Genomic DNA, 26,177 nt, shown 5'->3' with positions numbered 1-26,177 from the left:
AGTTAGGGCTCCGCTGCAATTGGCCCGAGCGCCCAGCTCCATTTTCCACACAAAAATTCAACCTACCTCCAAATTTCAGGACGACTTTTCTGCTCTTGTGGTTCGGACCTGGGGGATTTTTCCATTTCACATCACGGTAAAACCGAGGACATCAGCAACCATGTCTCACCGCAGTGAGTAGCGCCCTCTCTTCGAACCTCGAATCCCCCCAGTCTCGATCCCAATTTCGATGTGGCGGGGGCTTCAAGATGGGCGAATTCTGCGACAACATCTCTGGAGATCTGGAGCACTGCGATTGTGGCATCGGGACTGGGCGAGAAGTTTGCAAACGGCGACAAAGGACTGACAACATCGAACAGAGTACGAGGCCCCTCGCCATGGCTCTTTGGCCTACCTGCCGCGCAAGCGCGCTGCCCGCCATAGAGGAAAGGTCAAGTCGTAAGTGGAATATGAAAACCTTTCCCCCCTCAGACACCAGCCTCGGCCGAAAAGATGGAGGCTAACTGTTGTGCACCATGACAGCTTCCCCAAGGACGACGCCAAGAAGCCCGTTCACCTGACGGCTGCGATGGGCTACAAGGCCGGCATGACCACCATCGTCCGCGACATGGACCGTCCCGGTGCCAAGGCCAACAAGAAGGAAGTGGTGGAAGCTGTGACAATCATTGATACTCCTCCTGTACGCGCAACACAGCCCGCTTGGCTCTATTTATGTCAATGGCTAACATCTTTTACAGATGATTGTTGTGGGTCTGGTTGGTGTAAGTCATTACTGTCCAGCTGAGGAAGAAGAAGAGACGGCCGAATTAACACACGAAATAGTACATCGAGACTCCCCGCGGTCTCCGCTCCCTCACCACCGTCTGGGCCGAGCACTTGTCCGATGAGGTCAAGCGCCGCTTCTACAAGAACTGGTACAAGTCCAAGAAGAAGGCTTTCACCAAGTACGCCAAGAAGCACTCCGAGAACAGCGGTGCCTCCATCACCCGCGAGCTCGAGCGCATCAAGAAGTACTGCACCGTCGTCCGCGTTCTTGCCCACACCCAGATCCGCAAGACCCCCCTCAAGCAGAAGAAGGCCCACCTCATGGAGATCCAGATCAACGGTGGCTCCGTCGCCGACAAGGTCGAGTTCGGCCACGGCCTCTTCGAGAAGCCCGTCTCCATCGACACCATCTTCGAGAAGGACGAGATGATTGACGTTATCGCCGTCACCAAGGGTCACGGTTTCAGCGGTGTCACCGCCAGATGGGGCACCAAGAAGCTTCCCCGCAAGACTCACAAGGGTCTCCGCAAGGTCGCCTGTATCGGTGCCTGGCATCCTTCCCACGTCCAGTGGACTGTTGCCCGTGCCGGTCAGATGGGTTACCACCACCGTACCTCGGTCAACCACAAGGTTTACCGCATCGGCAAGGGTGATGCTGATGACAACGCCGCCACTGAGATCGATGTCACCAAAAAGACCATCACTCCGTATGTTGACCCCTTTTTGGTGAAATATGAAGAGCTCAAGACTAACAGATTGCAGCATGGGTGGCTTCGTCCGCTACGGCGAGATCAAGAACGACTTCGTCATGGTCAAGGGTTCCGTCCCTGGTACCAAGAAGCGCATCATGACCCTCCGCAAGTCCATGTTCATCCACACCTCCCGCAAGGCCCTCGAGAAGGTCGAGCTCAAATGGATCGATACCTCCTCCGAGTTCGGTCACGGTGCTTTCCAGACCCCTGCGGAGAAGAAGCAGTACCAGGGTACTCTCAAGAAGGACTTGGCCGCCAGCTCATGAGCGGCGTCCGGTTTCTTATTTTATCGTTCATTCAATGGCAATGGTGTCACGGTTTTCACAGCTTTGGGTCGGGATAACGGGATTCTACCTAGCATTATCAGCTTAGTTTAGAGCTGCAGGAGAGGAATGGGAAAATGAACCAATTGCCATTGACTGTTTGTGATGTGTCGATGTGTTTTTTTACTATCAATATATACCCTTTTTGTTCAGCCTATCTAGAGTATGCCGAGTGGTCGATGTGAAATTTGCCCCCTCCAATCTTCTGGTCAGTGGTCACACCCCATGGCATCAAAGTGGGTCCTTGACACTGCCTCTGGCTAGGGATGCCCCGCGTCAGCTTACTGGTCACAGCTTCCCAGCAAGAAAACTGCGGTTACATCATCGGCCTTTGCCCAACTCGAGAACTGCCGGCTTTGGTTTGCTGCTCATGACCATGATTGCGCCCTTTTTCAACGGAATTAGTCGAGTTATTTTGTCCCACAAGGCTTCCTCCCTCTTTCAGATTCCATTTTCTTTTTTCCTTTTGACTCATACCAAGAACGCTTCGACGTACTCGGACACAAAGCTTTGTGTTTCTTGTCCACGATTCCCACCAGCTCGATCGTACCACTCTGTTACCTGCGTAGCTCTAGCCACTACACCTACCGCAGCTCCATTTTTACAAACATTACGATCTTTCTCCTCCGCGTCAGGATTCCCCCGACAGAAGCGATTCTTCTCCCGCACTGCCGCCGTCAAGATGTCGGACGAGGATTATCTCGCCTTTTTGAACAAGGCCAACGCTTCTTCGTCTAATACCACCCAAGCCGCGAGTAGTAGAGATAAACAGCACTTTAAACTTGTCGACCCCGGTGTGGAGGTTCCGGAGAAGCTGAAACAGGCGGTTGAAGGAAGGGTTTTTACGGCTGCGTCGTCGGAGGCGGAAAGCCCGTGTGAGGTTGTGGCGTTGAGGTTGGAGGGTGATGGGGGCTTGCCGGATGAGGAGGAGTTTGCGAGGATGATTGGGCATACTGATCCCAAGGGGGCAAAGGTGGAGATCAAAGATCCGGTGGATTGGGATCCGGAGGGGGGGAATAATGAGGTTTTGGAGGCGATTAGGGAGGTTGGGAAGGGAGGGGATGTGAGGGTTTATGAGGTTGGGGGGGATGAGAGGGGGGTGAGGGTTTGTTACTTTTTGGTGACGGCGGTGGGGGGGAAGGTTTTGGGGGTTGTGGGGGAGGGGATTTTTACTTGAGGAGGAGAGAGGCAGTTGGTAAGGAGGGTTTGGTATGGAGAGGTTGTTAAGTCTCTAGGTTTATTCTGGGACCGGTTCTACCTTTGTCTATTTTTTTCGAGACGGTTTCTAGTTCCTGATGTTGGGATGGCTTCAGCTGGACAAGGGGAAGAAAGTGGTGTAAGAAATGCAGGGGGAGGCAAACGGACAGGAAAAAGCAAGATCAAACCGGGCAGCAATACCAAGGGATGGATGGATGGAAACCGGCAAGACGATGAGGCTGTCATCTGGTGTGTTTGCTCGATGCTGGGTGGTAGAGCGGTGAACGGCTGGGCCAGCCACATGGCATAACCATGGCAGACAAGGTGATCTTTTTGGCGGTATGCAATCGTCGCCAAGAATACGGTAATAGCCCAACATAATCCATAATTTGCGTGACCCTGTGGGAAAAAGGTGCTTATGATGTAGGTATCGATATGCGGGGGCGAGGTAAGCCATCGGGTAGCTGCCGATTCAGCTCCATGCGTCCCGGCACTCGCCTTTTGGCCTTTCCTCTCGTAGGACAAGAACCAACAAAGGGAGAAGAGAACAATGGAGCCGTACCCGATACTGTTTTTCTCTTGCTGCGGGTCTTACCAGGACTCGGGGCACTTTTGATGGAGTCACTCGAAGCCGGCCAAACTGGTTTGGTTAGGTCAGGTTTGGAAAGAAGCAACTGTCTATGTGTATGTGCCAAGGCTACAAGTAGGAAGACAAAAGAGCATTTTCCGTCCCATCCATTGCGTGAATGTTTGCCCCAAGACGGGGACGTGCATCTGCAATGCAGTTGATGAGAGTGGGAGGAGGTGCAGTTACGTTTTTTTCTTTCTTTCTTTCTTTCTTTCTTGCGTTCATAGTGAGGCAGGCAACCTGCTGGCTAGTAGGAGAGGAGGGAAAGAGCAAACATTTGAGTGGCAGAGAGGGAAGAACGTAGAGGTAGGCGCTGTGGTACGGCTTTAGGTTAGCCCCACATTCCTGGTCCTTTGGAGGTAGCTGGGTGGTGCTTGCACCACTTCACTTGTTCAACTTGCCTACCTTATTGGACTTGAGCGATTCTTTCTTTTTGAAACATTTATCATTAGCTGGGAGCAACACCAAAAGCCAGAGTCGTCTGATATTTTCAGAAGGAGCAGTTCTTTTATCGATCTTTTTTTTTTCTTTTTTTCATTCATTCATTCAAAGCAACTTGCACTTCACTCGCAGAGACTCGAGAGCAACAGCCATGTCCCTGTCACCTGGAGGAGGCCCATCCGGTGGTGGAGTAGGAGGAGGAGGAGGAAGTGGTGGTGGGGGCAACAACCACCACAACCACAGCCACAACCACAATCACAACCACAACCACAACCACAACCACAACCACAACCACAACTTCGGTAGCGGCGGCGGTGGTGGAGGTCCATCTTCATCTTCGTTTGCACATTTCCACAATAAGAGCTTCAACAACAGGAAGTTCAGTTCAGCTTATATGAACACGACGGCGACGACCAGCTCGGGATCACTTTCATCGTCATCATTATCAAACGACGACGAGGACGACGGCGACGCTTTCACTTCTGTCATGCGCGACCGTCAGGCGAGGGGGAAGGACCCCTACAATTCGGGGGATGGGTCTGAGGGGAGTGACTTGAGTGATCGGGAGGGTGGGGTTGGGACGTCGAAGTTGAGGTTGGGGGGTGGTGGTGGTGGTGGTGGTGGTGGTGGTGGAGGGAGGTGAGACTTTTCTTGCTTTTCATACTTGTTGTGAGATGGGGAAAGTGGAATAACTGACATTGGTGTGTGATTTACAGACCTGAGAAGGAGGATTACGCGAGCAGAGAGCTTCGTCAAAAGGCGATTGCCTTTTTGGATAATCCTGAGCTGCTGATGATGTATGCTCAGAGTACGGGTGATGTTCGTCTTTTCTTTCCTACGGGTTTCTCATGCTCATTTTCTGACCATGACATCCTTCCCGAGTAGAGCATACCAGGTGCCCGTCTCCATTTTATGCGTCTCCTTTGTGGGTATGACGATCTCCCTCAGCATTCTTCCAGCAATAAAGTGGCAACGTCAGGTTCACGGTTTGCCAACCGACCTGATCACCCTAGACAGCAAGCTCACAATGTCGGTGAGAAACGTCGCCGATAGACAGTGCTGCCTCTACTTGGAGCCAGTTATGGGTTTCCCAATCACTACACAATTCTTTCCCATTGGTTTCACCACTTCGTTCCCAGCTCGCTCGCTTGTGTCGAGCTAAATTTTGTGGTTTTTCCTGTCTCTTGTTTAACATCAGCGAATGTCTTCTGTTTCAGTTTTATGGAGATTTTCCAGGACTTTGTGAGATGGGGTTTGGCATCGAACCTGTCGTCTTAAGGGGCATTTGGATGAATTATGATGACATGACACGGGCACAAAATAAAAAAAGGAGAAAAGGCAAACGGAAAAGAATACCAAGATAGCATGGTTAATGAGTGATTCTTTTGCCGTTGAGCAATCATATGCGTGGCAGCACGGACGTCGAGTCTTCTGTTCCAAGGCAGTTTCATGAGGGGGGTGGCTGGGGCTGGACACTACATGCAAGAGAGCATGGGCAAATTGGTTAGTTACTCCCTGTCTAGACCAGTTCAAGTACACCATCCCTAGGTTCATTCATACTCTGTGTTCCAGGACTGTTCTGTGCGATATATATATGATCTCTTCCCTCTCCTCGTCCAGGTTCAAGCAAGGGCAACCAACTCCGTATCGAAAAACCAACAACCTGACCGCAGACGCCTTGCTTCCCTACTCCCCAGTAACATCAAGAGAACCGACCAACTAGTGAAACTCGGCATCTACCCTCCCATACCTCACCCCGTCAACCTTGAGCTCGAACCCCAGCCCCGCACTGTCGACGATCATCTCGAGGGTAAAATCCAGATTGTCGAACTCAACACCGCGTGTGGTTGTCAGTCTGGTGAACAGATGCCTGGGCACCGCGCTGAGGTCCGTGGTCAGCGTGCAGACGTGCACCAGATCCCGAGTAAAAGCCTTGGGCGGCTCATCAGCCTGGCAGGCGATGAGGTCGTCGGTGACGACCAACGACTGCCCCGGGCGGAAGTTGCGGGTGTAGTGGAAGGCGATGGGTTGCATGGGCGATAGCGCTTCTCCCTGTTTTTTTTTTTTCTCTTTTGTTGGTATGTTGGAACTGGAATACGGGGACGAGAGGGTGGGAGACTAACCTTTGCAATATGCCATTGCATCCTGTCACTGACCATCCACCTCTCCCACAGCGGCGACCAGTACCTCTCCGCCACAGAGTGCTTCTCCTCGTCGTACACAGTCGCATACGACGTGCCATAGTGCATTCTCGCCTTTCGGGATATGACCATGTTACCTTCCAAGCCGCGCAAAACCGCGCCACGGACGACGGCCGTCCAGGCGTATACCGGCTGCATCACCTCCACCGAGGGCCGCTCTCGCATGTCGATGTTGGCCTGGGAGGGTCTCTCACTATAGGGAGGGGGGGCGGCGCTGGTGAAGTGAGTCTTGAGCTTGCGGTAGAGGTAGTCGCTTTGTCCGAAACCACCGACGAGGATGATGCCCGAGACGATCCCCCCCAACGCGCGGAGGTTGTCGACTTGACCTTGGACGAGTTCGCAGACTTCTTTGACGACGGGGTCGAAGATTTCTTTGATTTGGTTGGCTGTCATTACGAGGAAGCCCGAGTCGAGGCCGGCTTCTTCGTCGTCGGGAAGGCCGGGAAACCTAAAGGGGGTTGTTGGTTAGGTTTCCATGAGGGTGAGGGAAGAGGGGGAAAGGGGTACGTACGGCACATTGACCTCCTGATGTTCGTCCTCGTTGAAATTCCTCTTGACAAACTCCTCGAAATACCGCAGTCCCATCTGCCATGTCTTGCCCTTTTTCGCCCTCATGTCATCGAACCTGCTCTGTCCGAGTCTGGACTTGACATGCTCTTCGAATCGGTAGTTGAGAAAGGCGCTACCGCACAACCCGCCGGTTCCAACGGCTGATTCTTCTACTTTTATGGGGTTCAGAGAGACGATTTTGTAGGCGATGAGGCTGGGGTGTTTTGTCAGCTTCGTTTGCCCTTTTCCCGGGCTCAGGGGTAACTGCAAAAGCAGCAAGAACTCACTCGACCGTCCCGCCACCACCGTCACAAACAATAAAATTATCCCCAACCTTCAAGTGATTAGGCTGTATCGCCTTCAAAGTATACACGGCCGCCGCCTCGGGCTCACTGATAATCTGAATCTGCCCCCCCGCCCCCATCCCGGCCCTCTCCGCCGCCTGCAAAGTAGTGTTCTTCGCAGCATCTGACCAGACCGCCGGGCAGGTGAGAACAAAACTGACCTTTGTCGAGGCCATAAACGTCTCGCCGTATCTTCGTGTGAGGGTGTCCATTGTGTGTTTGTATATTTGCGTTAGGTAATCACTCACGGCGTCGGCGACCGTCTTCTTGAACTTCTTAAGCTGGGCGGCGGTTTCGAGGGGTGAGACATAGTATGGTAGTTTCTGGGAGCGGTCGAGAAAGAGCTTGATGCACCGGAGGCGGGACTCTTCTGGTTTGAACTGGAACCCCCATTTTATCGTTGGGGCGGTGCCTGGGGGTGAGTTGGAAGGGAGGTCGTAGGATAGTTCGGTGGGCACCTTGTCTGAGGTGATGCCGTTGCCGCCCGGCCAGGTTTTGATGATTTCTATGTCGTCGGGGGTGCCGGTGTAGACTGCTGCTACTCTGTGTGCAATGTTAGTGATATGTATATGATGAGATTTGGTGGGATGGGGTGAAGCTTACCCCGAGAATGTAGTTCCAAAGTCGACACCAACGATTAACCTGTCGTTGATAACCGCTGACCCTCTGGCCGCCTCCCTAACCGGGCCATTGATAGCCTCGGCCGCTGGTGGCGGTGATCTTTGAGTGCTGGTATTGCTGCTGATGGAGGTGTTGTTTTTGATGTGATAGTCTCTGCTTTCCCGATTCCGCAGATTCGTTGATGAGTGGATGGGGAGAGGGATATTCATGGTGACGGTGGCATCGACTGATGATGTGGTGGTGATACAAGTGAAAACAATAAGAGAGACGGTCCACCCCTTCAACCTCTGCCAAATCCCATATCCTGAACGCCCGTATCCACAACGTTGATACCCCCGAACCCGATAAAACTTTCCAAGCTCCGAATCCCTTTCTGAACGAGAAGCGACTTTCAATCTTGTCCAAGCAATCTTTCCTTTCCAATTATTGAACACCCAAAGTATGTCTGCCTTCCGATGAACCCCTCAACACCAAAAGTCAAAGATCACCACTCCCCCTTGGCTCCCTAGCCAAGTCCCCTCCCAAAGGTGGCCGCGTGGAAAATGACGTAAATAACCTGCAAGGTCCCGTCCCACTAGGTCTCAAGTCTTCGTATACGGCCAAGAAAATAACCACAATTCATATATATATCTGCCTTTCAAAGCTTCCTGTCGTCTCGAATGCTGCTGCCTTGCCCGGTCGTGCGTTGTGGTTCTCTGAGGCTGGATAGCATTGGACGGACTGGGATGATGGGGTAAGGGGAGAAATGGGGTGGGGGAGCGCCAAGCAGAGATGCCCCTCAGCCCAAGAGCAAGCAACCCGCTGGCGAGCTGCAAGGCTGGTTGGTGGTGGTGGTGCTGTTGGTGGCTTGTTCACTACTGTATTTTACTGGCGGCCATAACGGGCAACTGTTCGTCCTTTCCTCCCCAAAACGGTGGGATGAACTGCCAACGGACCGTCCAGTCCGTTTCTTTCTTTGGGGGGGGTTTTCCATTTTGGCAGGTCCAGTGCAGGACAGGGATCAGGAACAGGAGGGTTTCACGTGATGGCGTTGCTACTGCTACATACAGCCTTTCTCTGGTAGCATTATTTCGGGGATTAAATAATATGGAAGATTTTTGAAAAGAGCCGAATGCGAAAACCAACAACCGATGCGGCCTGGTGATGACGAAAGCTTTTTCAGGCCGCTACGCAAACATCTCGCTGTCGATGTACTCGAACCAGGCAAACATTTCTTATCCATTTGCCAAGCCGCTCAACTTCCCTAATCTCCGTCGTGATGTTTCGTGATTTCTTCCTACTCGGTGAGAGATAAGAAAAGAATGGTGATCTTCTTCAACAAGTTGCTCATTGATAACCGATTGCCTGGCCCTTGCACGGGAATCCCCGATACAATCCACTTTCTTCCATAGCATCTCATCAAATCATATTCGCAAACTTCCCCATGCTGCTTTCAGTATCGAGTTCCTGAAGAAGGACGTTCCAAAATCTGATAATTTTGATACGTTCTTATCTCTCTCCACCGCGCACTGGGTCTTGTCATGGGAATTGTACTTGATGTTCTCAAACATACCGTCAAATACGTTCAGCTTACGTGTGATGTGGTGTTCCCTCCCTCCTCTAGAACCCTCTCGCCCGTCCGTGTGTTTGTTGCCCAAAAAAGGGGGTGGCAAAAATGCCCATCGCCAATCCATCTCCTGATACCAAACAGTAGATCAAGAAAACCAGGCAAAAGAAGCAAGCCACTCCCGGTATCCCGAGGCCCCCGCGCCGCTCAATTGTCTCAGTACAGAGAAAAAAGTTCGGACTAAATCCAAGACAAAAAACGCGGGTTAAACCGAACAGAACAAACAATCAAGTTTGTTCAGCTTTTGCTGGCTGTCAGCGGCTGGACACCCCGTTGGCTGTATGTAAGTAATAGCTGGTTTTGAAATCCAAAATGCAAAGAATAGGGGGGTTGTGACACTCCACCATAGCCCTATCTCAGATCTTCTTACCTCTTAGACGCCATCCATTGATGGCATATGCCGCTCTCCCTATACCTAGGGTATCCGTAGATACACACAACTTCACCTCTCTCTTACCAAAATCACCCTTTATACAACAGAAAACCACCCCGTAGCGACCTTATACGCCTATTCTCCATAAATGAACGCACAAAATGCCACCTGGTATACGCCCCATCTCATCTCACACTTATCACCCCCCAATAACAACGACAACAAAGTCAAAACAGCTATATCAAAGCAACATTTTTCGATTCTGAGTGGTGATAAACAATACTCCCATCCCCACATACCAATCCAATCATCAGCCCCCCTCCCCCCTCCCTCACTCACAACTCATCCCCATGAAACACCTCAGGTACACCACTTCGTATGACGTACAAGTAAAAAAAAAATTGTGAAGGTTAGGTATGTAAACTTATATGTCGAGGTGTGTGTAAAAATAATAATAAAGATAGTACCGTGTAAAGATTCAACACCCCCCCAAACAGCAGCCATAAAGCCAGCCGGCTGCTGCCCCCCGCTCACCCTTCAAAAACAGTGTGTGCGTGTGTGCAGTGGTGCGTGATATGTGCGGTTTGTGTAAAACAACAAAAAATATGAGCAAAGTCCCCCTCTCATCTTCTCTCCCCATCCCTTCTTGAAATATTCTAACATAGGAAAAAACAAGCCCCCCCATCCGACGACGATACATGTGAGACGCCAAAATGATATGATGATGATGAGCTTTGCCAAGAAAAACAACAACAGCCAAAAAAGCAAGCAAGTGACGATATGTGACACAAAACTGGCTCAAAGCTGGCTGGCTGTGTGCAGTTGAAAACAGAAAAACCCAAATATCCCAATTTCCTCACTCAATCTATATGGGGGTATTTGAAACGACAGAAATTTGAGATATATGAGAAATAAACAGAAAAAGGAAACAAGCCACAAGGTATTAAAATCTAACACTCGACAAGGCGGCACCGTCCTTGGGGGTATTTGCGAGATCGAAAGACTGAAAAACGAGCCCCCACAACCGAATTCGATCCAGAGAGAAGCATTGTAACCGAAAATATCCGCCGTCGTTTGGCAGAGTCGAGAGTGAGCGATGAGACCAAATCAAGTAGAATCCTCCCATCCCAAAACACCATCCGATGAAACCCAGCCAGAAACCAAGACCTTTTATTTTCGCCGCCGTCACCAAGAGAAAGAAACGTCGCACCTTAAAACCGACTGCCCGCCGCCCAGATGCTTGCCGAAGCCGAAGCCGCCCAGTCACCCTCGTCATAAGGGGGAGTGGGCCACTTGTATTCGGCAGCCTTCTTGTCGTAGTTCAATGGCTTGGGCGTGACAGCTTCTTTGCCGTCACCAAAAAGCATTACGTTTCCGCTGGCGGAGGGCGAAGGGGTCGGGTAAGGGTTCGTCAACACGACATTGCTAGCTGATTGCCTCAGAGGCTTCTCGTTGTCGAGGCGCTTCATGGCACGGTGGGTCGAGGTCAACACTTCATCTAGAAGTTCGTCTTCCTCGTTTGGGTCGTCGTATTGGTTGACACCGTGCGCAGCCTGGGCTCTTCGTGTCCTGCTAGATACGGGACCAGTTCCTCGGGAGGCGACAAGCAGATTATCGACCGATCTTGGTTGGTGGTGAGGGAGGGAGTGGTGGCGCTTGAGATTACCGCTTGGCGTTAGTTGATTCACTTGATGGGCCGGTGGCGCAGGAGGTACCTCGGCCATTTGCTGACCCTCGCGGAGCGTCTTATCGAGGGACTCATACGTGTCTTTTGGAACGGGGATGGGTGCCGGGTTGTCGATCACCATTGATGAGCGGTTGCTCGCCCATGGTCCACAACCTGCCTGGGCCTCCATATCGTCAGAGCTGGGCGACATGGGCGTCTGATGTCTGCCCGAGAACCTCCTCGCTCTTTTCCGGAGGTGCGAGAAAAAGCTCTCCTTGTGTCCACTCGGTGGCGACACCAAGCCAGACTGTCCATTGAGAGCTCGTTCTGCCTGTTGCCTGTGAAGTTCAGCGTAGTGATTGGTGTTCGATTGGACTGAGAGCTGCCTGCCAATCTTCTTGGAGGACTTCTCTTGAACTGGGGCGTGTCTCTGAACCGCATTCGCATAGGCGTCATTGTACACTGGTGCGGGTTGGGCTGTGACAGTCTGCGATAAAGGTGAGATGGGACGGATGGTGGGAAGAATGGGCATTGGTGCGACGTTCGAAGGGCCGTTTGTCCAGGTTGCTCTTTTTGCGACCGTGGGTCGTGGGGCAGGCATAACCGGCTGTGATGGCTCGACGGGAGCGGCAGGTCGAGCGATCGGGGCCGGGCGAGGAGCAGGAGCAGGAGCAGGAGCAGGAGCAGGAGCAGGAGCAGGAGCAGGAGCAGGAGCTGGTGCTTCTTTCGGGGCGGGCTGCGGAGCGGCCATAACCTCGACACTCTCGGAGCGACCAATGAGCGACTTTCTGAACCACGAAGACGGCTTTGATGTAGCCGTTGGCGTGGTCGCATTAGAGTCCTTTCCTCGACTGATGTCAGACTGTTTACGACCCAGGATCTTGGACGCAGACTTTGGGCGCAAAGGATCAACGGCATCGGCAAAGTACTCATGGGCAAGCGCCTGAGTAGATGTCGGTCGGCTCTTGGGATCCCACATGAGGCACCAGGTAACAAACTGGCTGAGCGACGAAGGCCATTGGGGAGTTTGCAAGATGGTGTCCATGGAGTGAGGCGCCATCTTGGGGAAGGAGAACCCGAGCTTTCCAGCAAGACGGGTTCCTTCCCTCCACTCTCCACCGCCGACGCGCGCACCAGCCTTGTTGTACCAGTTCCCTGGGCTTCCCATGATTTCACATACCCTCCAGACCTGGTCGACCTCATTTCCACCAGGGAAGAGAGGCTTGAGGGTGGCCACCTCCACGGCCATAGCACCGACCGCCCAGATATCCACCGGGGCCGAGTACTCGCCCGCCCTCAGCAGTACCTCTGGGGCACGATACCACCTGGTGGAGACATACGTGGTGTAAGGAAGCTTCGAATGCGTCTCACGAGCGAGACCAAAATCGGCAATCTTGACGGTATAAGATGGGGGCGTCGATGGTGGCGTGACAAGAGCAGAATACCGTCTGAAAGAGTTGGTGAAATCCGAATGAGCTGAAGTAGACACGAGAATGTTCTCTGGCTTGATATCGCGGTGGAAGAAGCTGTGAGCATGGATATGCTCCAAACCTTGCATGATCTGGTACAGGATGCTCTTCACGCTGGCGTTGTCCAAGCACTTGTGGTCCCTGGCCTTCATTAGTTGGTAGAGGTTGCCCTCCATGTACTCCATGGCGATATGGAGCTTCCTGGTGAATGGATCCAAAAAGATGTCAAGGGCCGGAACCAAATGAGGGTGAGCGGGGAGCGTCCTCAGGAACACAACCTCCCTCAATTCCAGGCATGGCTGAAACGACTCGAAAGTCTTCTTCATGGTCTTGATGGCGACCTGTAATTGATGGTCAGAACAGCAACTTGGTCAAGGGAAAAACAATAAGCCATACCACTGTACCACGACGGGCAACACTGGCGCCCGCCGTCCGTACTCGCGCGAGCACGACACTTCCAAAGCTTCCATCTCCAATCTCCTTCAGCACCTCGAACCTGTCTTCAAGGGGTAGCCCGTTGTTGGTGACCAGCTGGGTGGACCCGCGGCGGGTCAAGTCGTGTGCGACAGTCATGTTGATGGTCGTAAATAATGATGGATATCCGGTTCGAGTGTTTTGTGTCTTCGAGGACTTGCTCGAATTGACAATGGATCGGCGCCGGAACCAGCCAACACACGCCCTGTTGCGCGCAGTGAAGCGCGGATAATGCCGAGTCGCAAGTGGAAACAGGCTCTCTAAAAGAGCAGTGCGGTTTATCGGAGCATTCAGTGTCCTACAGGAGCAACTTTCGCGAGCGTGTCGAGGGGTCGAGGGGTCGTCAGAGTGTGCGATCGATTATAGTAGTGGTGGAGATGGCGCGACGAGGAGCGGACCGTGTGAGTGAGTTCTAGATAGCGTGTGGCTGACAAGGAGTGTAGGCAGTTGGAGTTGTTATTGTAAAGGAGCGAATGAATAGAGCTGGGTTAATGAGCGACATGAAATGACAAAAGTGTATTGTGGAAAGATGTCCTGTCGAGGATGGATGGCAGGGAAGACGGCCGAGGAGACGACCGTGACTGGTATCTCTCGCGTTGCCGGAGAGTGTGGGACGAGGACCAGGGCCAGGAAAAAGGAGCTTGCGGGCGTAACAGCAGGCCTCCTAGCGCGAACCGAAGCGATGGATGGATGGATGCAAGAAATGGCCCAAAGGATTGACTCCAGGGGGTCAACAAGACGTGTGGGTTTGTTTACCCTGTCGATGGATATTGACTCGGACGATTGCGAAACTGTCAAAAGTCGAGACAGCGTCGGGGGAGTGTAGGGTGGGTGAGAGCGGCGGTGGTGACTGGAGCGGTGTCAGTGTACAGGTCACTGCCCTGTCCAGACCTGTCCTGTGCTGAGTGAACTGAGTGAGAGGGTGAGCTGAATGGTCTCAGATGTCCGTCTCGCTCTGTGCCGTTTGCTGACAGCGTCGCGAAACTGAATACAGCTGATGGGGGGACGAGCGGGCCAGTATTCCGGAATGGCAGACAGAGAGAGACACGGCTTGTTCCTCTCATGGGATGAACGAGTGCAACAGGACGGGCGGTGGACGGTGAACTGTTTTTTTTGCACAACAATTGCTGGCGCTCTGGGAAATGGGTCCGTTCTCTTAGCATGAATTACTGGGGCCGGGGTGTCTTCGAGAAAAAACGATAGGGGACCCAATCTCGCTAGTGATTCGGAGCAACGCTGCTCTCGAGCGGGCGCAATTTGGGCTAAGATGTGAGAGACCAGGGTTGAAAAAGAAATAATGTTACCGTCGCGACAAGAAGAAATATCTGATGAAGCCGTCACGGCACGGATTGGGCCGAGTGGCGGTTGTCGGTTTGTTGACAGCGAAGGTGATGCTCGAGTTTCTCAGTCACCTCAGGTCTCCCCAAACAACGGCGGATAAACAGTCGTCGTCTGCTCCCCTCCCGCCGTTACGGGCTGCCTGGCTCCGCATATATCCGCAGTGCTATTATTGTTGAATATTGACGAGAGGAGACAGACTGAGAGATAATCACATCCACATTCTGTGGCTTGTCGACGGCAGAACCAATGACACCTCCCTCCAGGAAAACATTGCAGCAACGCACGATGCTTCTCCTCAGTTGGCAGCGTGCCAGCACACACCGTTCAGTGGTCAGTGGCTGGTGATCCCCGCCAGGCCCCGCACCCAACTGGTGGCCGCTGGTGGCTTGAAATATTGCGGGGGAGGGCCGTTTGTGACGGTATTGGGGTGAAATTCAAAAGGGTCCGTTGCCAAACCCGACTCGTTGTGCCAGCCTTGGCTGCCCCAAAAGGTAGGCTGGATTCTTAGCGGGACAGAGGCAGGATGGGCGGGAGCGGGAGCTTTCATCAAGCTCTCATGTTTCAGGAACTGCAACCCATCATCATGCTGCCCTGCTTCCAGAGAATTTGCACACCCTCTGCACATCGACGATGCCAGATTTCACCAGAGAATCAAGAAAAGGCGTTCCCAATAATGCCTCGCACTAATTTACCAGTTCACGTGTCGGGCCCCACACGCTCACCCTGGCTTCCTTTCCCGATCACAAGTCGTCTTCTGCCAAGCCGCCATTTCACCCCATTTTCACCACCACACGATGCCCTCTTGATATTGATGGAGCTGCTCAAATGAGACAACCGCCGTGGGGTCTCTCGGCATCCCGCTGACCTCTCATCGTGATTACCAATCTCGGAGCAGCGCAATTCTGGCGGACAGCGTGACGGTCTACCGTCGTAATGTACGGTGCCTGTCTCCCGAGAGCCAGACGCATGTTTCGTCCATCTCAACAGCCTGCAGCTGGATGGGTGGTAGGTGGCAGCGAATTGATGTGCAGGTACGCTTCCTTTTTGGACGTCGAATCAGCTTTTTTGGCGTCTCTTGGGTGTCCCGTTAGGCTACACGCTACGTTTCTGACGTTCTAGAAACCTGGAGCTTTATCTGTCCTACCTCAAGATTCCGACATGTTGTGTTAATCTCCGAAGTACCAGCTACATACAGGTCTTCCCTGGTTCAACAGCCAAGTTCGAGTCCGGTTTTCCCGATTTCCTCAAGGGTGTGTCTGTGCGACGTCCAGTAAGCCATCAACCCCAATCCGAGAGTGGTGGCACCGCAGGCTCATCATGGTCATGATTGGAGATGTCTACGAAGTGGAACAGCCTGAACTCGATTTTACCAACAGAACCTGCTCGCAGCGCGCAGGAGGTTGTGAGGATTTACTCAGGACTGCGTCACGAAGGTTGTACTGTTGCATTCAACCGCTTTGAATGTCTGCGAGCTGCAAATAGACTGCCATGACGCTCAATGACACAAACGGCAAGACACCATGGCGCGAAGGCGGCGCTACCTACTTGAGCCTCGCCTCCAGCCGCTAGCTACCAAGGCAGTGGGTTGACGGCACCACAAGCTGAAACCCAGCTCGAGGCAAAAGAAATACCATGAATATCAGGACGAGAAACAGCAGACGCTCAGGTTGACTGGGCCCGTTCCATCGGCAGATTTTTATATCGACTCTTGCCGCCGTTGGCGGTGAACGTGGTGCATCGTCCTATCAAGCCATCAAATCACATGGTGACTTAAAGATGTCCCAACGACAACAGATCATCTCTGCGAATCCCGTCACTACCAGATTCTTCACTACCCCATCAGGTTTCCCAACCCCTCCAAAATCTTAAACCATGATGTCTGCCCCTCCTCGGCGCTCTTACCGAGGGGCCGGTGGTTGAGTCTATGGATAGAGCTAGCCCATCTTGAGGAAGCCCGGACTCCGGGCGAGCCGGGGGCAAGGCTCATGGGCCCCGGAAGCTCCCCCGGTTCGACTAATCCTTCCATAGCAATCGATCAACAGGCACGTGTGAGTGGGTAGGATCAGGCGTGTCAAACTTGAAGGTGTGCACGCTGGAATCATGATACCAACCCTCATTTCATCTTGTCTTGTAGGCAATCTTGACGCCAGACGCCAAACGCAGAGTGTGATCCGCCTCGGGTTTGGGCGACACCATCGAAACATCAAACGCGGACATGGTTCAAAGCACACTCCACATCACGGTCCGACCGACGACGACAAAGTAACTCTGTAAAACCGTTGGATGCCCCGCAAATTCGACGACGTGTTCTAAAAGCGACCGAAGAAGTTTATGCGAGCGGGGATCTTGTTTTCATCCTAAGGTGCACCGTGCTCTATCTGGAACGGCTCGAGATGGGAATATCGCAGCTGTTTCTTATGCGACCACCACGCAATGCCACTGCTGATATTTGATAACAGTTTATCCTATCCACATCCTGCATGTCCCTGTCCCCTTTTTGCTGCATCTGTCACTCACAGGCCAATCACTTCTGATCAAGGGAAATGACCGATTGGTTCCCGACTGTCACAGCTGGTCCGGGTGGCTGGCAGTTGGACCATTCAACTGCCGCTACCCAAAAAAATATCAGAACACTTTTTGCCAAGACTTTCGGCGATGCATTTCCAAACAAAGAAAAATCTCCACCACAACCCACAACATTGACCACCAAAAATCAACAAAAAAATGTTGATGACACCGGCAAAAACATACAACACCAGGGATTCCCCAGTGGTCACCCACCTGAGTACTAGTCTGGCGGTCAATTGCTTAACTAGGGGAGAGCGGACGGGATCCCGTGTATTCAACTGCCTATGGTCGTATGTGAGAGGGGGACGTGGATGATGAGGTTATATAGAAGGTCTCAAAATCAAAAGGAGCGTCCCAGCTGTTCTTCGGCGTTGTTGCACAAGGCTGTCTTGTTCTTTGTGTAGTTGGTGGGCTCGCACTCTCTGTTCAACTGCCGACCAACATACACAGTAGTAGGAGGGGTTGAAAGCGCCCTTACTTGGACATTCTTGCTGCTTTGCCTGGAAAGTTGATCCGAGAGAAGGTTTCACACATCATGGGTTAGGACAGGATATACATTATCCTGTCAGACTGGCAGGCTGGCTACTACCGACTTGGGTTTATCTAGTCTCTCGATTCAAGATAGTATATTGAGAGAAAGCTCGCAACCAAGTACGAAGAGGGGAGGCAAGAAATCCGCAGCTACTTTTACCGATTGGAGAATGGTTCCACTCCTCCTTGATGTTGGGCGGCGTTCCACTGTCCTCCTGTGTCCTGCTTCCTTTTTTTCACCACGTCCCACCCTCTTCACTAGGTAGCTGTCTTCTCACCAGCAGAGCCTTACTCCACGCCTGCCCGGGTCAGGCGCAGTTTTTGAAAAGAAAAGAAAAATTCCCTACAGGCACATACATACTGCATACCTCAGATGTCCGTTGATATCTCCTTTCAAGCCCGCTCGCTACCAGTCTCAATCAAACTGGCTCAGGCGCCGAGTGGTGCACCTACCTAATATATGACGACCGGGCCAGCTCTTTATGAACATATCTTTCGAAGCTCTACTTGCCGAGCCTCAAAAAAAGTCATACTGATTAGTCCAGGCTGCCATGCATGCCGGTAGTATGATAACTACTGGACTCTCTCGGACTTCTCAGCCTCGGACCTTGTTTGTGGGACTATACCTACATTTGGCAATATTGGATAGTCTAACTAAACATTTCAGGTGGTACAAAGACAACATAGAGTGTGATTGGATTGTTGTTGCTGTTGAGGAAAAGAGCCTCATTGTCTGGCTACCATACTCACGGTAAGAGTCCGAGTTGTGTTTGTGCTACCATATAGGTATTCCGCGAGTGTTTGTTTTGGGGCATAAGAGGTATCATGACCGGTTCTCTTGGCTGTGTTTGTGTCACCATATGAACAGTTGATGGGCAGTTCTGTTTTGGGACATAAGAAATATTATCAAAAGTTTTCTCGCGTGTTAGAGGTTAAGATTTGAGATGTGTTGGTTGTTGAGGGAGGAATGATGAGTTGATTTCCGGTAATTGTTAGATGTGATCGAGCCACCTGTGTTAAGAAACACCACCACAGCCCCTTTGACGCTGAAGAGCTCTTCGTCTGTATTATATTCGCATTGTGGCAATACGACCGGGCCGTGTTACGAGCTTGGGCTTGCTGAGAACATTGCCAACTGTCCTGTGATGTGGAGACTGGAGGGTCTCAGAGTCCGAGATGCGTTGACTCTGCAGGGCATGGATGAGCGTCAGCTCCATGGTCGAGATACATTCCAGTCCCCTTTGATGGGTGTAACCGAGTCCGAGAGATGGGTATTGGAAATAGATGGAAGTCCTTCAACCAAACCTCATCTGGCGAGATGGGCAACTCTCGACAGGTATAAAGAAGGGCCATCTCCCCCCTTCAAACCACCTCATTCTACCTCTTCACCACCGGCCTTCATCTCATCATCATCATCATCATCATCATCATCATCATCACCAGCCTTCAACGAACAAAAACCACCAACACCAACCCCCAGCCATCAGCATGAAGTTCCTCGCCACCCTCCTCACCCTCGCCGCCTCGGCCTCGGCCATCGACCTCTACCTCCACACCGACAACAACTGCGGCGGCTCCAACGCCCTCCGCTGCAACGGCATCAACCCCAACACCTGCTGCGGCACCAACGCCAACGGAAGCCCTTACCAGTCCGTCGCCGTCCGCGGCATCCAGCAGGGCTGGAACATCCAGTGCCGCGGCTACGACAACGGCCAGTGCAACCGCCTCCAGACCATCTCGGGCAACAACGGGGGCAACTTCATCTGCAACCGGTCCAACGGCTTCCGGTACTCCGGCGTCGGGTATAACTTCATCGGCCGGAAGCGGGCGATTGATTCTACCCTCAAGCCTGAGTGCCAGAGGCCCAACGCCTTGGTCTTGGAGGACGGCTCCGAGTTTGATCTCACTGGGTTGAGTGAGGAGGAGTTTGATGCCCTGTGGGTTTTTTTCTTTCCCAACTTTACAGACACAACACTAATTGAGATTTTGTAGTGTGGCGGTTGGTCTCCAGGCTAATAGCACTGCTGATGTCCCTGCCCAGCTCCAGTCTCTTCAGATCAAGTAAAATGGATCAGGTAGCCATGGAGAGTTATACTCGCACTCACACAGGGCTAGATGGGACGCCATTTTTTGTCTAGGGTGATGCAGTAAATCGGGGAAGCAAACGGCTTCTGCCGTTTGTGTGCCTGGGTCACAATCGTGCTGTTGACGAGGTCTGGCCTTGGTGATTTTCTGGCTAGGTGTGCTGTGTTCAGTCAACATTTCTTTTCTTCTTCTTTCTTTGTTCGAAGAAACGCTTAGATTACTTTTGTCTGCCCGAATAAAAAGTATTGGATCCTCAACGGTTGATACTGCCGAGACTGCAGTGTGTTTCCGAGAGATGGGTATCTACAATATGAAACCTTTGACCTCTGGTCTTAAGAGATGGAGTGGCGATTGCTTGGCTTAAAGCATGAAGAGTGCCCCGGTCAAGTTGGTGCTGTTTCGTGGTGTATCTGTCCTACCACGGAGGTTAAGACGAAGTTGGACTGATGACTCAGCCAAACAGGTGGCACAGAGCTCACTCAAAAAAGTGAATTGGTCATGTGATTAGCTGTCTATTCATTCTTGACAAGAACCAGATATGTTTCAAAACACATGGGACAAAATGTGTAAAAAAGTCCAAAAGAACACGAACTCCTGCGGAAGTTTTGGTATAATATGCATCAGCCGTGAATCGAACACGGGGCCCATCGATGGCAACGATGGATTTTACCACTAAACCACTGATGCTGTTTCTTGTGGGGTTGTTGAAGAATTTGCCTAGAATGTAGGTATGTAGTGCTAGCAATGGGCGATGCAAGAGAAGCACTTTGTCATGAAACGTAGCGTACCCGTTTGGCTCTCTATTTGAGAATTGTCATGTCCATATGAGAATAAAAGATTGAAGACAACAGAGGGAGTTTTCCTGCCTATGGCCGCTGAGAAGTATGACCGCGGGTAAAAATCTGTTTCCTTTGCCTTGCTTGTTGGTTTTGAAAAGGGGTAATGTTTACGTGCCTTGTTGGGAAGAGATAGACAAAGAACAAGGTTTTGTGGCGTCGAAATCAGGGGAACCATATACCACATCCCGAAGCATAACGCCATACTATACAGCTAGGCATTGTGAATCTACAAAACATCGTTTCATGAGCTATGCCTACCCTATCTTACTCTCGTTTCCTAAACAACCAATGCAAATGCTTTTAGCCCCAATTTTAATCTATACCTCCAACATCCCACCCACCGCTCACTTCTTTCCCCCCAAAAGTGCCAACTTCTCGAACCCCGTCACCACCGGTGCCGTTTGCTTAGCCCTCATAGCCTCCAAACTCTCAAACAGCACCCCATCCCCGCCCACCGGCCTCCACCCCTCTCCATCCTCCCCTTCACCCTCAACTTGCTGTTTCTCCTCCTGCGGCCAAACCTCCCCAACAGCCTGCCTACACCCCTCCAGCACAACCCCCATCGCCTCCTCAATAACCCTTGCCCGCTCCTGCATATCCCTCCTCACCAACCCAAAGACCAACCTCTCCACCTCCCCCTTCGTCCCCTCCACCCTCTCCACCAACCTCCTGACACTATTAACCAAATACTCCTCCTCATAAACCGTCCCCTTCCTCCCCCTCGCCCTCTTCTTCTCCTCCCTCCTCCTGTTTTTGCTTGTTGCTCTCGAGACATTGGAGCCAACAGTCCCCACGCTCCCAGCCTTGCCGGTATACCTCGTAAACATCGACGCGCTCGTCGTCGCCCTCGAGCTAGCAGCAATAGAGATATCATCCGGGATGTCATAACCATCCGCGTTCTTGCTCCCAAAGGGGTTCTCCCCCTCGTAAAACGCCAGCGGGTCCTCCTTTGCCTTCTTGCGGAGCTCAAGGATGCGCGGAACTTGCGCCTTGAGTTGGGCTTTGCAATCAGCCAAGAACTCAATGCTGGAGGAGAAGGCATCCGCGAGGCCGCTGTCAATATGGCTCTCAAGAAGGTCACGTCGCTTGTGCAGGGCGACAAGCCGGAGCGCATCGGCAAAGAGGTAGCCCTTGCAGAGGGATTGGATGGCGGATTCGATAGAAGAGAGGTACTCCATGTGGATTGTTGCCGCGGCGGCATAGTCCTTTGCTTCGCGGAGGGCGTCGGCAAGGTCGCTTGCTACTTCTTCTAGTCGCTGAGCGGTGATGGGCGGGTCTTGCTGCTGGGCAACGTAGAGGCATTCGCGCCAGCAGGCGGCGCCCGCTTTGAGGTAACAGTCTGTGGCGTCGTGGTAGCTGTTGAGTGACTCGTAGGCTAGGCCGGCTTCCTTAAACTGGGAGATAGACTTGAGGTGGGCGGCGAAGAGGTCGGTAATTACGCGGTGGTGCTGCTCGTCGTGACGGTAGATGCTCAAGGCGTGCTGGTAGAGCTTGTGCTTGACGGTGTACGTCTTCACCTCCTCGAAATCGCCAAGAGCCTTGAGATGGTCCAGGGCTTTCTCGTGGTTCCCGAGCTTGTCGTCGATTGTGTACTTTCGCTGGAGCTCTGGCATCTTGTGAAGTTCTTGAATAAATGGGAGATACTCTCTGGGATCACGTTGAGACTGCTGGGCAACCAGCAAAGTAAGTTCGAGATTGTACAAACCGAGGGCGTGGTCGTAGAGTCTGTTGACATCTACCAGGAAGCAAATGTGCTCAACAGCACGTTCGGCTAGTGCCTCATGTTCTTGCATAAGATCGGCAACCACGCGCAAGCCATCATCGAGGGCTGGTGGGTTCTTGCAGACATGCGCTGTGATGATGTTTTGGAGGTTGGCGTTCTTCTGGGTCTTGAGCTTTGCCAAAACAGCATCACAGATCTTGTTGATCTTGCTTTCTTTAGCAGCCGTTTCAGCTTCTTGCGACTGCGGAGCTGAGCCAGCCTTGGTGTCCTTGTACATAGTCCGGGTGACATCCTCCTCCCTAAACAAAGTCAGCAAACGGCATCAGATGATTCTGAAAGACTCAAGAAACTTACTTGAGAGTGGACAAGAACAAGTCAATGTTGGCCGTATCCTTCACCTGCTCCAAGAACAAGCCGACGTGCTCCAGGAACTGCTCCGGTCGGTGATCATAGAGCAGGTTCATATCCACACGCTGAGTGCGGCATGTCGCAAAAGCAGCGCCATAGTTCTTGGCCTCGATAAGGTCGCGGATGCCGGACAAAACCATAGCCCGGGGATAAATTGTCTCAAGATTGCCACGAGGCATCTGAAGCACAATGCTCATCCTGCTGGGCATGGCAACGACCAGCCTGCCTCCCCGCTCGATACTCCGGCATCGTTCGTCATTCTCGGGGTCGTCCTGGGGAACCTCAAGCTCTTCTTCCGTAGCCAAGTGAACAAACTTGACGAAGTGGTTGGTAGTTGTGAAGATGAGATGATGCTTGGTAACAACAAAAGAAGTACAGTTCCTGGCCAGTAGCGTCGAGTTGCAGTAGAGATAGCCATTCCGAGCCTGTCCAAAAGCCAGGAACTCGCCTGAATGTGTAATGTAACTTGTCCAGGGCAAGAAGTTGGCAAACTCGGCAGGAAGCGGGAGGTGTTCTCCTTCAATGATTCTGCTCAGTCTGCCACGCCAATCCTGAGCAATGACTCCATCTTCCTCGACAACTGGTGGCACTATAGGTGTTGTAATGGTTGTGATGGAAGTTGCATCCGTCTTTTGCCACCCGTGTTCGTTTGTTTGTGTGCCATCAAATGTGTGCCTGACAATCTCCATGTCTTCCGACATTTGAAGAACGTGAACCTCATTTGAGCCAGACAGGCCAACCTGAAGTACATGTTCCTCGTATAACTGGGCATGTGTCTTCCTAAAGGAAGCCGTAGAGGCAAGCTTCGGGGGTAGCATCCGTGGTCCCTGGATGATAAGCTCGAAGAAGCTAACACCACCTCGGTGCAGCACGGCCATCGAGTTGCAATCCCGTCCGATTGTAACGTCAATAATAGGAGACTCGACTTCGAGTTCGTCAAAGGCCATCGGAGGAGGCACATTAGCCGTCCGAAAAGGGGTGAATTTGAGTGTCTGACCGTCAATTACGGCAACAGCTCCGAAGTCGTGAGGAGAAACTCCCGGCCCACGGGCGATGGTGAAAATGTACTCGTTGACAAGTACTTTGCCTACACAACTTGTGAGACAACTGAGGAGAATAGGGAGTAGAGAGGTTATCTTACCTGCTGTCGCCGCAACACACAACAGTGGTTTCTCTGCATGCCAGGCAAACTTTGAACTCTGGTGGTGCTTGCTACCACCGTCACCACAGAGGAACTCTTGTTTCAGATACCAGTGGTAGTTGCCTGTAGTCCATAGCTGTACTCTATCCTTCATGATAACAGCTAGAACGGTTGAGTCCGAGTTCCACTCAAGCGCCAGCTCTGCAGCCACATCAGGGGAGTCCTGGGGCGCTCGAAGTGTGAACTGCCCATGGCGCAGGCCATTTCTTTCAAAGAACACAACGTCAATACGGTCCGAGATACGCTGAATCCCGGCCATGAGATTTCCCTCAGGCCGCCAACTCAGAGCGCCCTCAAGCCCATCCACGGGTTCACTGACACTGTCCAACTCACCATCACGGTTGTACACCCGGATCACACGTCGTTGTCCTTGCTGAAGGAAGTTGACAGCAACATACGCACCATCACCTCTCCAACTGATCGTGCACCGACCATCATCGTTTGAGCTCAAGGCGCCCTCGTCTACCTTCTCCGGAATAGTAGGGTCTCGAAGCCCCTTGGCCTTGGCGCCCTTGCCGATAAACTGAGTCTCCTTCTTGCCCCATCCGACAGAGACATGCTTTGACAGCCTCAAGTCCTCTTCGCTGAGGCCAACCTCTGAAATAACATCAAAGCTCCGGCTCATGAAGAGCACCTTGGCATCCCCTGTTGCGATGGCAAGTAGCTCTTCATCTGGTGACCAGCGAGCAGCCGAGATAGAGGGCGACAATGTGCCTACGATCTCAATGTGCGCTTCACCAGCGGCGGTTTCTTCGTCTTCAGTAACAGTGACAATGTCACCGCCGGCCATGATGACACATGTTGTCAATGTGTCGCTGAAGTAGTGTATACTCCGGATAACATCTGGACTGCCATCTTCGTTTGGGCAAAGTGCATCCCATGTTGCGATGTTTCTTGATTTTCTATGTCATAGAAATTGCAGTCTTAGATTATATGCTTGTTTTAACATGAGAATGATGAATATGTATGTATCTTACAAGTGACAAGGGGGACGCTCATGAGTGTGCTTCACCACCCTCGAGAGTTCGATCCGGGCATCATGGGCGGTTGGGCCACGGGCAACAATCACCTCATCCCTGGAGACATCCCAACACGATGCCGAGAAGGGGGCCGAAGCCGAGGCGGCGGTAGGAAAGGGAGAATCCGGGACGGGATCCCTGAAGACGCTGTGGCCGATGTTGCGCAAGTTCCGCATCTCGTCCGGTCAAAACTCTTTTCTTGGTATGAGTTTTGGGTATGAGTCAATCGCTGGTTTTAGCACCGTAGTGGTGCGATCATTATCAGGATATAGCTTCTTTCGGGACTTTTCGGCGGCCACCGGTGCCCAGGTGGTGAGAGCTGAGAGCGGACGAAGTGGGTAGTTCAGAAGGGTAGCACTCGTCTATTTCCGTAGTGAAAAAGTGGCAAAATGTGAATAAAAAAGCGACTGAAAATTTTAAAAGAGTTGTAGTGTGTATGTAAGTCGAGGGGCTCAAGCCTATGCTCATGCAGCTCGAGTTAGCTGATTTTTGTCGGTGTTTTTCAGCCTTTGATATCCGTCTGCCAAGTTTGACCGAGTGACTCGATGTCTCAAGGCTATTCACAAGCTTGTTCTCCTCGAAAAGATCACCACCGTTCTCGAGAGTCAATGACACTGATGGCTGATAGCCCCTCTCTGCCCCTCCATAGACTGAAGCTTTCGAGAGCCCAGGGTTTAACCAGCCTCAAAATGTTAGAGTCAGTGCGCTTAGCTGCGGGGTCGGTCATTGGCTGTGGCTTGCCTTGTACCGGGGTACCAAACAGTCCGCCTTGCTTTAGCGGCACACCGCGGGAAAGTATTTACCACTAACAAGTCGCTGGTACCTTTGCCAGGGCGTTCAAGCTTCAGTGGTGGTGGCCATTGCTCTAAATAAACGGGCGAATCAGAACTCGCCCTACTACAGCCGGACGCGTTCCAGAGCTTTGAAAGCGAGCAATTGTTGAGGAATCAGGCCTGCAGGGTGCCACAAACAAGGGATAGAGCTTTCCCATCCTTCCCAATCGCACCACCACCGACAACTGACCGCCCGACTGTGAAACTACTTAATTGCTTC

The 26,177-nt window shown here is 52.1% G+C and overlaps 7 protein-coding genes and 1 non-coding gene across 8 annotated transcripts; 4 read left to right on the top strand and 4 right to left on the bottom strand.

Annotated features, from left to right (window-relative positions):
* The first annotated feature begins 48 nt into the window (after nucleotides 1-48).
* On the top strand, nucleotides 49-1,896 carry RPL3 (60S ribosomal protein L3). The gene is made up of 6 exons (XM_062945832.1): nucleotides 49-173; nucleotides 360-438; nucleotides 523-679; nucleotides 738-761; nucleotides 823-1,472; nucleotides 1,528-1,896. Exons 1-6 carry the CDS (start codon nucleotides 161-163, stop codon nucleotides 1,781-1,783), a joined length of 1,179 nt encoding a protein of 392 aa, XP_062801868.1. The 5' UTR covers nucleotides 49-160; the 3' UTR covers nucleotides 1,784-1,896.
* Nucleotides 1,897-2,210: 314 nt separating this feature from the next.
* Nucleotides 2,211-3,017, top strand: QC764_307260 (uncharacterized protein; the record flags this gene model as incomplete). Its single annotated transcript, XM_062945831.1, has 1 exon — nucleotides 2,211-3,017. The coding sequence occupies one exon, from the start codon at nucleotides 2,211-2,213 to the stop codon at nucleotides 3,015-3,017; it is 807 nt and encodes a 268-aa protein (XP_062801867.1).
* Nucleotides 3,018-4,257: 1,240 nt separating this feature from the next.
* QC764_307250 (uncharacterized protein) lies at nucleotides 4,258-5,799 on the top strand (the record flags this gene model as incomplete). The annotated part of the gene is made up of 3 exons (XM_062945830.1): nucleotides 4,258-4,730; nucleotides 4,823-4,925; nucleotides 4,992-5,799. The coding sequence occupies 3 exons, from the start codon at nucleotides 4,258-4,260 to the stop codon at nucleotides 5,157-5,159; spliced, it is 744 nt and encodes a 247-aa protein (XP_062801866.1). The 3' UTR covers nucleotides 5,160-5,799.
* QC764_307240 (uncharacterized protein) lies at nucleotides 5,190-8,030 on the bottom strand (the record flags this gene model as incomplete). Its single annotated transcript, XM_062945829.1, has 6 exons — nucleotides 5,190-5,289; nucleotides 5,463-6,158; nucleotides 6,230-6,755; nucleotides 6,819-7,070; nucleotides 7,144-7,743; nucleotides 7,804-8,030. The coding sequence occupies 5 exons, from the start codon at nucleotides 8,028-8,030 to the stop codon at nucleotides 5,826-5,828; spliced, it is 1,938 nt and encodes a 645-aa protein (XP_062801865.1). The 3' UTR covers nucleotides 5,190-5,289; nucleotides 5,463-5,825.
* A 2,981-nt stretch (nucleotides 8,031-11,011) lies between these two features.
* On the bottom strand, nucleotides 11,012-15,160 carry IME2 (Serine/threonine protein kinase; the record flags this gene model as incomplete). The annotated part of the gene is made up of 2 exons (XM_062945828.1): nucleotides 13,332-15,160; nucleotides 11,012-13,276 (listed from the first exon to the last, which is right to left on the bottom strand). Exons 1-2 carry the CDS (start codon nucleotides 13,506-13,508, stop codon nucleotides 11,012-11,014), a joined length of 2,442 nt encoding a protein of 813 aa, XP_062801864.1. The 5' UTR covers nucleotides 13,509-15,160.
* Nucleotides 15,161-19,337: 4,177 nt separating this feature from the next.
* QC764_307225 (uncharacterized protein) lies at nucleotides 19,338-19,841 on the top strand (the record flags this gene model as incomplete). Its single annotated transcript, XM_062945827.1, has 1 exon — nucleotides 19,338-19,841. One exon carries the CDS (start codon nucleotides 19,338-19,340, stop codon nucleotides 19,839-19,841), a length of 504 nt encoding a protein of 167 aa, XP_062801863.1.
* Nucleotides 19,842-20,550: 709 nt separating this feature from the next.
* On the bottom strand, nucleotides 20,551-20,621 carry QC764_0054780. Its single transcript has one exon. It is a non-coding gene; the product is annotated as a tRNA-Gly (tRNA).
* Nucleotides 20,622-21,021: 400 nt separating this feature from the next.
* On the bottom strand, nucleotides 21,022-25,853 carry ELP1 (putative elongator complex protein 1). Its single transcript, XM_062945826.1, has 4 exons — nucleotides 25,083-25,853; nucleotides 24,046-25,007; nucleotides 22,851-23,991; nucleotides 21,022-22,795 (listed from the first exon to the last, which is right to left on the bottom strand). Exons 1-4 carry the CDS (start codon nucleotides 25,298-25,300, stop codon nucleotides 21,118-21,120), a joined length of 3,999 nt encoding a protein of 1,332 aa, XP_062801862.1. The 5' UTR covers nucleotides 25,301-25,853; the 3' UTR covers nucleotides 21,022-21,117.
* Between the last annotated feature and the right edge of the window lie 324 nt (nucleotides 25,854-26,177).

This window comes from Podospora pseudoanserina, chromosome 3, assembly GCF_035222485.1.
Source record: "Podospora pseudoanserina strain CBS 124.78 chromosome 3, whole genome shotgun sequence".
NCBI lineage: Eukaryota > Fungi > Ascomycota > Sordariomycetes > Sordariales > Podosporaceae > Podospora > Podospora pseudoanserina.
The sequence above is the reverse complement of the archived record's forward strand: the minus strand, read 5'-3'. Positions and strand labels throughout refer to the sequence as shown.